This window comes from Rattus norvegicus, chromosome 4 (assembly GCF_036323735.1).
Source record: "Rattus norvegicus strain BN/NHsdMcwi chromosome 4, GRCr8, whole genome shotgun sequence".
NCBI classification, from domain to species: Eukaryota; Metazoa; Chordata; class Mammalia; order Rodentia; family Muridae; genus Rattus; species Rattus norvegicus.
Genome location: NC_086022.1, coordinates 105,295,861 through 105,310,233, shown reverse-complemented (window position 1 = coordinate 105,310,233; position 14,373 = coordinate 105,295,861). Strand labels below are relative to the sequence as shown.

Sequence of the window (14,373 nt, the reverse complement as noted above, 5' to 3'; positions counted from 1 at the left end):
ATCTTCCCCCTCTTCCTCCTCCCCCTCCTCCTCCTCCCCCTCTTCCCCCTCTTCCCCCTCTTCCCCCTCTTCCTCCTCTTCCCCCTCTTCCTCCTCCCCCTCTTCCTCCTCCCCCTCTTCCTCCTCTTCCTCCTCCCCCTCCTCCCCCTCCTCCTCCTTCTCTTCCTCCTCTTCCTCCTCCTCCTCCTCTGTTTGTTTGGTTTTGTTCTTTGTTTAAGACAGGGTTTCTCTGTGTGTCCTCGGCTGTACTGGAACTTGCTCTGTAGACCAAGCTGCCCTACTTCTGCCTCCCAAGTGCTGGGGTTAAAGGCATGTGGCACAACCGCCACCGCCCAGCTAGTGAGTTCTTAGAAATCTCCCGCAGGATCAGTAAGTCCTGTCGTACCAGCTTCTGCTTCCAGTCACTGGCGCCCTCTCCCCTAAGTGGCACGTGTAACTTGCCCAGCTTGATAGTCTGTGTGTCAGGCATGTGCCCCTCCTCAGCAGCAGAAGTGGCAACTAAGCTGCCATTTTCCCTCCCTTGAGGGCATGGGGCCTTGGAGTCATCAGGGCCTCCCAGGTGATGCTGGCCATCATCCCCCACGTGACCTCTCAGGTAGGAAGTGGGGTCCCCAGCTCTGGCCTCTGGCAGTGGGAAAGATAGGGGTGGAGACTAGAACCTGCAGGCTGTCTTCCAAGCCAGGATCTTTCCTCTCCCAATGCGACTGAAGCATTCACGCAGTTTCCACAATGCCCCTCAGCTGCACCAGGAAATACATCCCCTGATCCTGAACCCTCTATTAGCCGGGTCATTTTTCTGCATTCCAGATTTTAAGAGCAAAGAAAGGCAGGCTTCTGTTTGAGGACTCATAACCTCTTTCTGTTTGTTTTACACAGTAAGGGGAACAGCTTGGGGACAGCTCAGTGGCATTTCCTCAGGCTCCTCTCTTTTACATCCCTGACCCAGAATGAACACTGCCTGCCATACTCCAAATCCTCCTCCTGGGGTCCAGCCCGACTTCAGCACCACTTTGTACTTTGCTAAAGCTAACGTTTTTGTTTTGCTTTACTTTGTAAAGGGCTTGCCACATCGTATGCATGTGTGTGCCACCCCAAGGGAAGAGAACTTCGGGGTTCCATGAACTCAGGTTGTCAGGCCCAGTAGAAAGTACCCTACCTGCTGAGCCATCTTACCAGCCCCTGTGTTTTGTTTTGTTTTGTTTTGTTTTTATTAGATTTTGTTTGGTGTGAGTGTATGGACACATGTAATGGCTCATGTGTGGAGATCAGAGGACAACTTTTGGGAGTTGGCTCTCTCCTTCCACCATGTGGGTCCTGGAAATCAAATTCAAGTTATCAGTCTTGGGGGCAAGCCCCATTTTACTAAGTGAGTCATCTTACTGGCCCCTTGTTTTGTTTTGAGATAGGGCTTCCTGTGTTGTAGGCTGGTCTTAAACCTGACAAGGATATTCCTGAACTCCTAACTCTTGTCTCAGTACTGGGATTATTGGGGTACCATACCAGGTTTATGAGATGCATAGCTTAGGGTATTCTAGGCAAGGACTCTTAAAAAAAAAGACCTGTGCCCCAAGCCCCAGAAACTAACATTAAAAACAATCTGCAAAGGGGCTTGTGGTAGTCTGAATATGCTTGGCCCAGGGAGTGGCACTATTTGGAGGTGTGGCCTTGTTGGGGGAAGTGTGTCACTGTGGGTGTGGGCTCTAAGTACCTTCTCCTAACCATGTGGGAGTCAGTATTCTGCTAGCAGCCTTCAGATGAAAATGTAGAATTCTCAGCTCCTCCTGTACCATGTCTAAATGGATGCTGCTATGTTCCCACCTTGATGATAATGGACTGAACCTCTGAACCTGTAAGCCAGTCCCAATTAAATGTTGTTCTTTATAAGACTTGCCTTGGTCATGGTGTCTGTTCACAGCAGTAAAACCCTAAGACAGGGTTGTAGGTGTAGCTAGTGGTGGGGCCTCTCTTACCCCTTGCCTAGCCCTTCCTTGCCTAGCCTTTGTCTAGTCCTTGCCTAGCCCTTGTCCAGCATGTTCAAGACCATGAATTGCATCCTCAGCATAGCAGAGAAAAGAAGTGATCCTAGGGACAGTGCAAGGCAGAAATAAATCCTTTTTTTTTCAGTATACTCATTAGATATTCACAAATTTTCACTGAATGAAGATTATCCTTTTCTCCTGTAGTGAGGAGCGACTTTGGTCTTGTAACCACACACTGGGTGGGAGGCCCTGGGTCCATTCTGCCAACATTTGGACCTTGGCCAACATTTGCCAGAGACAATGAGTACTTGCTTCTTGGGACACTTCAGAAGGGCACATTCTCCTGAGTCACAGAGCAGCTTCTGTGTTCCCCTCCATCAGTTTACTCATGAGCATCGTCTCCCGGTGTGAAATTCATTCATGTTTAGGCCTTGAGTTATTTGAAAAGAGGTGAGAGCTGTGGATTGGCTCAGTCCTTGCCTAGCATGCACAGAATCAGTCCAGCCTCAGCACAGGAGGCCCCACTTAAGAACGAGTAGGCAATGGTTGGGGATTTAGCTCAGCAGTAGAGCGCTTGCCTAGGAAGCGCAAAGCCCTGGGTTTGGTCCCCAGCTCCGAAGGGGGGGAAAAAAAAAAAAAGAACGAGTAGGCAAATTCTAAGTAATCTCCATACCCATGAAGAGACCAAAACAGGTTCAATCTAACAAGGTCCACCTTGCTGCTACGCTGGCTGGTAATTTCTCTCTCATTGAGCCCAAGGAATCAGGAGGAACATGGGCAGCCAGAAGAAGTTTGTCAAACCAAGGCTCACTCATTGTGCTCACTGGACACAAGATGCCCTGATGCCCAGAGAGTCCGATCATCACAGGACAGCACTGACCAGGTTCCTTCCTTGTATCCAGTGCCTCTGGGTTTCTTCAACAAAACCAATGTTTGCTGAGTGGGCTTAGATGCCAGGTGGAGGGAGGGATGAGAACGGGGGAGAGGCAGGAGCTGCTGCCTTTGGAGGGGGCAAGGGCCCATGGAGGAAATCAGCCCTCACAATACTCAGGGCCAGTGGCAGAAAGGAACAGCAGCAGCAGCAGCAGCTTGTCCCAGGTCCCAGTTGGATGACTGAGACCATAAAGACAGGAAGACACTCCCTCCCCATCCTCAAACACAGTGATCAGTCTTCCTTAAATATTCTTTGATGTAGTTACAAAACTTTGAAAAGACTGCTCACAGGAAGGAAATGGGATTTATGAACAATCCATAACACACGCTCAGACCACAGGGCTAAGGGAGACTTAAAGGGATAACTTCAGCGTAACCATCAGGGCTCCTTGACTGTGGCTCCACCAGTCTGAGTGGCTGGAACTCATTTTCTTCACCTGGTCTTTGACCTTGGTCGAAGCGCATTCCCTCTGCAGTTCTACAGATGAGGGCGGAGGACTGGATTAGTGATTTTTATTAGTAATTAAGCCATATGTTGTCCAAATTTTGTTTCCTCTAGAACCCCAATGTATAAAATAGAGGAAGCTGTTGAGCGTCTTGCAGTGTACCCTGAGGATAGGGGGAATCGCCATCGATTTAGTGCTCTCCATGGTGCTTGGGAAGGCACATGTAACGTGTTATTGAAACCTCTGCAACAGCGATGTGCAGCTAATGAGCGTGGGAACTGAGAACTGTTGTAATCAGGGCTCTGAACTAGGATCTGCTGGCAAGAGGCAGAACTGGATTTTGAGCCATTTATTTTCTTGATTCCAAACACAGCATCCCAGCCCCACACCTTGGCACTGCGCCATAAAATGTCCCTTCACCTATTTAGAATGTTGGGCAGAATCAAAATACGTTAGAATAAGCAATATTATTAAAGACTGTAGCTCCTTTATATTCCATGAGATTTCCTTCTGTGACAGAGATGTAGCTGGATTTCGGTTTATTTACACCAGCTGATACTATATAATGGGTATTGTTAATTTGAAATAGAAATGTGATTAAAACTGGTGTTAATAATTCACATTGGGTTTATGTTGAGAATTAGGGACGCGGTTGGACGTATCCCTGACCTTTTCAAGTTGCTTCAAATCCCACCAACCTCTGGTGCCGGCCGGTAGCTGTAGACCGGGAGCAATTCTCAGGGTCATTTAAGTCATCCGAAGTCTCAGTTTTTCAAGGTGTGGTTGCTTCAGAAGGTAGCAACACACTGTTACAACCCCACCCAACATCCCACGTCTTTCCTATGCCCCCTTCAGTTGCCTCCTATGTGGGGGATGATAAGAAAACCAGAATGGTTGCAGGATCCTGGTTGAGGACCTACAGAGAAAGCCCACCAGGCAAGCAAGTGCTCCCTTGCCCCACCCTGAGGTCCTCCAGGGGTCACTAGCAAATCCAAAGATCTCAGGACCCCTTCAGGAAGGAAACTGCCACGGAAGAGAAGACAAGCTTCAGTCAGGCATGAGGCGTGGCAAGGCATTCTGTGGCTTCCCTGTTACTGATGCCAGCCATGCACAGAAATGGGAATATCTTACATGCCACCTGAAGGCACAGGACAACCCCGCAGCTGACAACAGCTGCTGGAGAGACCTTTGTGGAGTAACTTGAAGGGCTTTGGGAGGAACGGGCAGAATGATACCTGGGAGACAATGGCCAGGACTTTAAAGACGGCTACCCTGGACGGCTTCGCAAATCAGCCCAGAAGAGGAGAAGAGACGAATGTGCACTGCACGGTCAAAGGGAGTTAACAGCCCCTCTTTCTTAGACAAAGAAAACGCTGGCCACGTGCTCTTTACACAAGCCTCCCCAGACCCATTTCAGTCCCACGTCCCCTGAGCAGGGGCTAAATCTATCGTCCAGATCCAGGTAGGGAAGGAAAGAGGCAAGAACCTTGGAAATAAAACAAAAGTCCCCACCACACATCCCCCAAGGACTTCAAACAGGCCTCACCCCAGATGACTCTGCTCGCCTGCACCGCCCGGGAGGTGTCACTGCCACCGCCCTTGGGGGGAGGTGGGGTGCTGTCTGTCACTTGGAAATTTCACGGTGCATTCCTTAGAGATGTCTGCCCCGGTCTCTCAAACCCCTGCCAAGGAGAGCAGGCAAGAGGGACGAAGACATCTACTCCAAGGTGCATACTAATCTACTTGCCACCTGCCTTAGCCTCTATTTGAGACACCTAAAAAGGAGTATTTTCCTTACTCCATTGAGTGCCCCACCTCCATCTGGCTACTAGTCTCCGCGAAGACCCCTTCAGGCAGCTCCCCTCGCTTGTCTGGACTGTATGTCATTTTCACCCGACAAAAGCACAGCGTCAGGCAAGCCCAAGGCATTTTCTTCCAAAGGAGAGAGACGCGCGGGCTACCCACTCGGAGCCTCTGCAAATCCGCCCCACCCGGGATGGAACAAAGCAACAGAGACAAGGCAAGATGCCTTGCCCAGCCCCGGTGACTCCACCAGCGTGCGAGGACCCACGCCCCGGTCCCCCTGCAAGGCGCCGCCTGTGCCCGCGGCTACCCATGGGTCAGTAGCGTCGCGCGTCCTACACCGCCTCGCGCTCCCCGCGTCCCCAGGCAGCTACTGTACCTGCTAAATTTAGCGACCGCGGGGTATTAATAGATCTACCGAACCCGGGCTGGTGGTTCGCAGGGGCGCGCGGCCCTAAGGGGACGTGGGGATAGGAGAGAAAGGGAAGAAGGGACACAGGAGAAGAGGCCACTTACACCACCAGCCTGGAGATGATCCACGACACCATGGCGGGCGGGCTGGCTGGCGGGCGCGGCCCGGATTGCTGGGCTGCGGGCGGTGCTGCGCTCCCGACACGTCTGTCTGTCCGCGCACCGCCGCCGCCAGACTGAGCGCACCCGCCCGGCCCGGCCCCGCGCTCGCGCGTCGGCGCAGCCGCGGCTCGTTCCGCCCGCTGCCCCAGCCCCCCGGGGCTCCGCGGGCCCACGGCGATTGGGCGGCTAGCGGTGAGGGCACCCGCGCGACCCGCCCCTGCTCAGTTCGTCCCAGCCCCAGGGCTGCAGCCAGGGCGGGTCCTCCTCCACCCTCCTTGAGAAACCTTGTGGTGCGGTGGCCCAGTGGGCTGGGCCTCTGAACCGCCCCCCCCCCAGGGCTGTTTCACCTTCATTATTACGGTGGGGAAACTGAGGTTTGAATTTGGACTTTGAAATCCTACCTATACCTGTCTGGACGAGGTTCTGTCATTCTTCACTTAGACATGTAATACGCTAGCCTCAGAAGAAACCTGAAGTCTTCAACTGACACCCCATAAGTCATCATTACAGCATCTCAGCAAGTGTCTGCCTACTGGCAACATTAGTGTCCCTACAGGATCCCTTCTCTGCCTGCAACACTATCACCATTCACCACAAGTCCCTTCAGTTCTTTTTACTGCAGATCTCTCTCTCTCTCTCTCTCTCTCTCTCTCTCTCTCTCTCTCTCTCTCTCTCTCACACACACACACACACACACACACACACACACACACACACACACGGACTATCACACAAGTCAGAGGTCAACCTGCAAGAGTCAGTTCAATATAGGTCCCGTGATACCTCCGGTCACCATCACCATCAGACATGGCAGCAGGTACCAGGGAAGCCGTCTCACAGACCCGCACCGTGGACACTCCTTGTCCATCCATGTATTTCTGTCTTTGATTCATCTTCAAGCCTCAGCTACTGGGTTATGAGAGCCACGGTGTACATCATGGCCCAGCAGCATTAAGAGCCATGTGGCATCTCGGGCAAAATGGAAACTGCCTTCAGCTATAAACACATTAATTCCTTTAAAAATGATTGCACCATATAGTATTTGTCCCTTTAAATTTTGCAGCCCGGCTGAGTGACTTGCTTTGCTCACCCTGAGGATGGACCTGCACCAACTTCCACAGCACTTGGAAGCCTTTGTCCTTTAAGCCTGGGCTTTGCTGCTTCCTCCCTCTGGTAGTTTAGGACCCAGTGACTTGCTCTTCTTTGTGGATATTGTGTAAAATTCAGTGCCCAGTACGAGAAATTCTGCAGAGTCCTAGTTTAGCTTTTCCTAAAGGATATCTGCCCAAGATGGTTTCTTGCAGTGGCAAGGTGACCTTGGACCTTGACTGAAAGACACTGAAAAGCAGTGCCTTCTAATGCGATAGAATATGCACGGTGGCATGCAACTATGACTCCAATTCTTGGGAGGTAGAATCGGGAGCCAGGGCTAGAATCCTAAGATCAGTCTCAACCCCCTCACTCCAAACCCAGGATCGGTAATTGACCCTGAAACACTCACCCTCAGGAGGAGGAGACAGGAAGGTGAGTTTAAAGTCATTCTTGGCTATGAAGGGAGTTCAAGGCCAGCCTGGACTACATGATTCTCACTCTCTCTGTCTCTGTCTTTCTCTCATGTGTATCAACATACACTTTCTGATATTAAGGGGCTATGAGAGAGCTGTCTTCTTTGATGTCTCTTTGTCTCTACGTCCTCTTTGTCTCAGAGAACCCATAAAATACTTGTAATATCAAGGGGGTTAATGTAGTGGTGAAGCTGGGGAGCTTGGTCATTTCACTTTGGGGCAGCTGTGAATCTCATGCCCCAAATCACTTCTTTAAAGAATCCTCACACCGCAGGCCACTGTGCATTTATGTATGAGACTACCAGAGAAGCTTCTGTGTCCCAGTGCCCACTCAAGTTACTCAGATTAGGAAATCATAAACCTGCCTGGCCCTGCGTTCCTTAGGGAATATTTGTTATGGCTCCTGCTTTCCTGCTGCCTTGTTTTCCTCTAGTGGTTACATGGCCTGTGCTCTCTCCAGGGTTGAAAACGAATTCTTCCCAAGCTCTATCTTAATTCTCTGGCCTCACCATACTTTACTAAAGATAATAAAATTAGACAGAGAAAGGCTTGGAAAACCTACCAGGCAGTGAAAACCCTAAGGCCAAGCCAGACATGGTGACACATGCCTGTAGTCCCAGAACTCCGGAGGTTGAGGAAGGGACATGGTCATGAGTCTGAGGCCAGCCTAGACTTACAAATGTGAGATTGTGTCTCAAATAACAGAACACCACAGGCAAGTTTGGTATAGCAGTGCACATCTATAATACTATTAGCAACAATAAAATGAACAAAAATTTAAAACCGCAGCAAGGACTGTGTAAAGTTCAGTCACTGAAGTATATGCCTTGCAAGCACAGATCTTGGGTTTGATCCCCAGAAGCCAGGTTACAAATAAAAATCCAGAGATAGAGGCAAGGGAATGGATCCATGGGGGCTTGCTGGCCAACCAGAGCCTAGACTACTTGGTGTGCTCTGGATCAGTGAGGGGTTCTGTCCCCAAAACATGGTGAATGGTATCCAAAGAAAGACACCTGAGGTTTAACTCTGATACACACACACACACACACACACACACACACACACACACACACACACACACACACCATACAGACACCATACATACTCCAAAACCACAGAAAATCAACCAAGCAAGCGTCGTCCCCACACTTCTCTCCATGTTCTTCACCACATATGCTAATAAGATCAGGAGACCTATCAGACATTTGGAGGGATGGAATATTACAGCTTATTAGGGCCTTGGTAGTACAGGCCTACAGGTTCAGCTGTTGAAGAGGCCGAGAAGGGAGGCTTGCAAGATTGAGGCCTTCTTGGACTACTGACAGAGTTCAAGACCAGCCTGGTCAAATTAGTAAGGCTCTTAGTAAAACAACAACGAACTCGGGAGGAGAGACGGGGATAGTTCAGTAGCAGGCTTGCCTAGTATGTGCAAGCCCCGGAGGTCAATCCTTAGTGTTGGAAAGAAGTTTAAATTTTCAAAATCTGTGGATTGAGAAGGTATTCTGAGCGGGGAGACTGTGGAGTGTGCCCCATGCTGTTTCCTTCATGGGCATGCGCAGTGGGTAAGCTTAGGGGGTAAATGGAAAACACGGGTTTGATTATTGTGCTCCACTAGATATTTCCATTATTAAACGAAACTCTTAAGTCTGGAGGAATGGGCTAGAAAATCAGTGGAACCACCCAAGTTTTCTTCAATAGTCAGGAGGTCTTGTTCCATTGAGTAAGGCAGAGTGATAAGCAGGAAGAGAGAGAACCGGAGACAGGAAGAAAGTTACTTTTTGTTGCCTTCCATTTCTCTGAGCAAAAATGTTGCACATACTGCATCTCTCCATCCGGGACCTGTTGGTTTGTCCTTGGTCATAGCCCTGGAAAACGCTGAGACCAGGCAAGAGTTCATCTTCTAGACAATGGGGCTCTCAGGCCGCTATCAGTTGGCTTGCTTTGAATTTCTTGTCTCGTGAATGGTTGTGTAGTGTGTGATTTCTGCTGTTGCTGCTTCTATCTGCTGATAGCCTGCTGCATTGTATTTGAGAATGACCCTCTCACACCCTAACCTCAGAAATTGCAATTCCTCTTATGTCTTTACTACCTTAATTGGTTTTGGGGTGATTATCAGACATAAGCTGGGCCCAAAACTTCTCCCTATTTTTTTTATTGTAAACGGAAAGAATACACTTCTACATTTGCCTGTGAACTAGATCCCAGAATAAAAAGCCACACAAATATTAAAGAGTCTACAAGGCTGGCTGACTTTGTAGAACTTTGTGATTATAAAGAGTTAGATTGTTCCAGATCCATAAACAAATCATCTTGTTTCTTTTACTAATCTTAATAGCCTTTCCTTGATGTGATGATTATTCTTGGTTGTCAACTTGACTACATCTGGAATTAACTCTGATCCAAATGATCGTGAGGGGATTCCATTTTCTTAAATCATCTGAAGTGGGAAGATCCACTTTTATTCTAGATCTTTTGAGGTGGGGCGAGCCACCTTTAATCTGGGCCACACCTTTGGCTGGCAGCCTATACAAAGGACACAGAAGGAAGAAGCTGGCTCTTTGCCTGCTTGCACTCACCTACCTACCAAGTCCACTTCTTTACTGGCAGTACAGCCTCTGGTGAATGAGCATATCCTAAAATCCAGCTAAGACGTCTAGCTTCATGGACTGAAGAACTACTGAATTCTTGGACCTTTTGTTGGTAGTCAGCCATCATTGAACTATACAACCTGTAAGCCATTTTAATGAGCTCCCTGTATATGGCATATATATATATACATATATATATATATGTGTATATATATATATATATATATATATATATATGTGCCAGACACAGTGGTAGGCAAGTATATTAGTCAGGGTTCTCTTATATTCTATAAGTTCTGTTCCACCACCCCACCATTGTGCCTAATGTCACTTTAAGTCTCATGTGGATTCTATTGTTGACAGAACATTGCTTCCACTAACCCAAAAGCCGCAGACATTGTCAGATAGCCACTAGCACCTGTTTCTCTGATTGAGGTCTCCATTATGTACTTTTAAAATAACTTGGTTTATAACCTTATTTTGCCTATTACTATAAAAACTTTCTGAAATCAAGCCTACAATGGAGCTTATCATTCACCATTTAGTTTCTCTCCCTCTTTTCCTTTCTTTCATTTCCTCTCTTCTTTTTCTTTCTTTTTCCTCACCCTACCTGCTTTGAGCCCCTCATAACAGAATTTGTTACAGTGAAGGTCTTGGGTCACTTCCTGGGGGTCCTGCACATAGGTGATGAGTAGCGTCCTCAGTGCCAGCAACAATCTTGTTCTAGCTTCTCTACCTTCTCAGCACCTTAAGGGTAGAAGTGACCTCGGACCTTCATGCCTTTGGCTCCAATCCACTGGTTTGATCCAATCACAAATAACAAGACAGTGGCCTCAGGGAGAGTAGTCCTCTTCTTAAAGTCTTTATCTGATTCCAAAACAGGAAAATACCCCACATCCTTTTCTTTGGCTACTGGGGTTCTTTCAGAGTAAGTGTTGGCTTTGTGGCACACTATTCACCTCTCCATGGATCAGTTTCATAGATGTGGCATCTAGAGGATGCAGTCCATGTCCAAAGGTAATCGGAAGCACAGGCCCAAGCGCACTCCACTCTCCAGGATGCTCTTCTGCTCCACTCTGCAGTTGGTGACATCATCCCCATAGCCGGGCATGCTCACTCCTGTAAACTGCATCTTGACACCACCCCCGCTCTTCCATTTCCATAAATGAAGTCTGTTTCAACAGTTCTTCCCATTTTTTTCCTGTGGCTCCTTGTGTAATTCTTCCTGGGTAGAGATCAATGAAATAGGATGTTTACGAGCCAATTTCCGAGGTCGAATTGAATAACTTCCATCTTTGCGAACCCGAGCCTCTCTCCCCAACCCTCCGACCTTCAGTGAGCCAGAAGGAGCTGTGTTTCAGATCCAACAGAGCCAGGAACATCTTGATGTATGAACTAAATTGGTTATTGCTTGGACAGCTTTGGGGTTTGTTTGCTTTTTGTTTTTGTTTTCATCTACACTAGTGTGGCTTTTTGCTTAAAATCATGCTGCCCCATAGGAAGCCACAGTAAGTAGAGACTGGTCCAGGGATACAGTTGGGGGAAGGATAGGAGGAATAAGCTTAACCTTAAACCCTGTGCCTGGCCAGGGTATCTGAGGGTATCAGGGTGGCCTGCATGGTATCCACTTCTGTTTCCGGCATCTCAAGAGATCAGTCAACATCCTCCTGAGGGTGACCTTAGAATCTTCAAAACCAATACTCAACCACTTGTGAGCTCAGAAGGCTGTGCCTTTTTTGACTCCGTCTTTAAAAGGCATACTCAGTTCTGAGCTGGGAGAAGGAGACCTCCAGATCAAGCAAGCAGCTGTTCACAGGTCACTGGCACGAAGTGCTTCTCTTTGTTGGCATCAAGTGCTTTTTGGTTCTTAAGACCAGATGAAGCAAGCATTTTGGAGAGCTGGAACACCCACTGTAAAGCAGCCAGCAGATAGAGCAATCTATATCATCTCACACACTCTGCTGTCTCCGTAACGGAAAGAACAGAGGTCCATGTAAGACCCTGCAATGGCCACTAGACCACTACCTCTATTTGTGCTGTTCAGAGGCTGTGTCTGAATAGGAAAATGACAATATGGACTGAGAATTGGTTAACATTCTTTAGTATTCAGCCTGATGTTATGAACCATGGTCCCGTTTCAGAACACCTGTGGATGTGGGTCGAATCATAATGAAGTCCATACCGCACAGGGTAGCTGCTGGAATCATAAGCAATACACCGGCCACTTGATGCTGCTGTAGGGTTTTGTGTTTTCTTTGGTTGGTCTCTGTCCCCTTATAGAAGCAGCACATGTGTTCATTTATAGTTATACTGCACCTGTTTTTAGAAAGGATTCAAGGCAGCAGGATAGTTTTTCCTTTCACAGACTCCAGATTCTTGCAACAGTGCCTGAACTAGGTGGGGCCCTCCTCAGGGCTCTGGCAGCATTCAATCAGCAGAAGTTGTGGGTCAGAGATGACCTTCAACTGCTGGCCGGGCAGGGTTGCCATGGTGTTCATTGATAGGATTCAGCAGGAAAAGACAGAGGTTGGTACCAGAAAACTTTCACCTCACCCCTCTACCCCTATTGTGGACTGTTGACAATAGGTTCTTCAGCCTATCTTTAACCTCTTCATCACTGAAGCACCTCTTCCAGGAGACTAGCTGCCATCTCCATCCAGGCTTCTTATAAGAGTTGGAACCTGACATAGTCACTGCCCTATTTTTTTTTTTTTGGTTCTTTTTTTCGGAGCTGGAGACCGAACCCAGGGCCTTGCGCTTCCTAGGCAAGCGCTGTACCACTGAGCTAAATCCCCAACCCCGTCACTGCCCTATTAAGGTGAAGAGACACCTCAAAAGAAGCCAAGGTGAATTACAGAAGAAAGCATTTAACTGGTGACTTGCTTAGAGTTTTAGAGGGTAGAGTAAGAACATTATTATATGCTTCAGAAAGTAGTTATGAGAAGTAAGTAATAAAAGGACTCACTTAGCTTAGTGTCTGGGCAATGTAATGCACTTCGAAACCACAGTGAAATATTCTATCTACTCATGGGAGTGGCTTTAAAGAAACTGGCAGCAATAAAAACTGTACATGCGAGGAGGGCCTGGAGCCATCATACATTGTTAATGGCAGTGTGATAATTTGCAAAACACAGTGGCAATTTCTTGTTACTTAAAATATGTGCATCAAATGAAGAAATCAGAAGATACACAAACATGTATAAAAAAGAAATGTGTGTTTATTTCACTGCTTAACAGCACTCCTCTTGGGCGTTTACCTAAGAGAAGGCAACCATATGATCATATAAAGACTTATACATGATTGCTCATGGTCACATTATGTGTAATGGCCAAATGGGCTATAGCAGATATGATGGTTTGTTTTGATTATCAACTTGTCACAATTAAGTCATCTTGGAAGACAGTCTCAGTAAGGATCTGTCTAGACTAGTTTACCTATGGAAATATCTGTGTGAGCTTTCCTTGATTGTGTTAACTGACGTAGGAAAATCTATCCTAAAAGTGGGTACACCATTCCCTGGGCTTTGATTCTAAATTGTATTTTAAAAAGGAGAAAGTGGACTGAATGCAATCAATGACTCAAACATTCCCTTTCTGCTTGAATGAGAATGATCCTCAGAGGCTCATCTCTTTGAATGCTTGGTCCTCAATTAATGCAACTATTTGGGAAGGATGGGGAGGTGTGCCTTGTTGGAGGAGTTGTGCTATTTGTAACAGGCTTTGGCGTTTCAAAAGACTTGCACCATTCCAATTCCTCTCTGTCTCATGGTTGTGCCTCAAGATGTGAGCTCTTAACTACTGTTCCATCACTATGCCTCCCTGCTTGCTGACATACTCCCTACCATGATGGTCATACCCTGAAACTGTAACCCCCAAATAAACTCTTCTAAAAGTTGCCTTGGTCATACCGTCTTATCTCATCAATAGAAGAGTAACTAAGGCATTGCTCGCGTGGGTGGAAGCTGCTTCAGGTTCCTGCTGCCTTGACTTTGCCACAATGACAGACTGTAACCTGGGGTTGTGAGCTTTAAAAAAGTGAACAAGCAAACAAACAAACAAACAAACAAACAAACAAACAAACAAAATATCCTGGTTTCTTCCGCTCTGTTGCTTCTTTCAGTGTATTTGATCACAGTAACAGAAATGAAACAAGAGCAGCAAGTGAATGGATAAAGGAACCGTGAAATACCCTTATTGTAAGATAGTACTCAGCAACAAAGAGAGTGAATTGTATCAATCATGAAAGAGCCTCAAAAAAAGTTTAGAATGGGAAAAAAAAAGAATACACAGTGTTTGACTTCATTTTAGAATGGGAAAAAAAAACCCAAAAGAATACACAGTGTTTGACTTCATTTTAGAATGGGAAAAAATAACAAAAGAATACACAGTGTTTGACTTCATTTCCCTGACTGAGAAAGACAAATCAAATTAGAAGGATGAAAAGCTCATGGGTATTTTGGATGGAGAGGGAAATGGAGAAAGGTCA

At 47.3% G+C, this 14,373-nt stretch overlaps 1 protein-coding gene across 10 annotated transcripts in view; it reads right to left on the bottom strand.

Moving 5' to 3' along the window:
• The window catches only part of Reep1 (receptor accessory protein 1), a 116,638-nt gene extending 110,378 nt beyond the window's left edge, over positions 1-6,260 (bottom strand). For 2 of the 10 annotated variants that reach the window (XR_005503256.2, XM_039107807.2), the window contains exon 1: positions 5,678-5,945. Coding sequence is in view for 4 of the 10 variants with exons in the window: in XM_039107814.2 (XP_038963742.1) it covers positions 5,678-5,709 (32 nt within the window). In the remaining 6 variants the exon portion in view is untranslated. Of the gene's footprint in view, positions 1-5,677; positions 5,947-6,141 lie in introns of those variants that run through there. The other 8 variants (XM_063286282.1, XM_039107814.2, XM_039107810.2 and 5 more) reach the window with 8 other exon arrangements.
• Between the last annotated feature and the right edge of the window lie 8,113 nt (positions 6,261-14,373).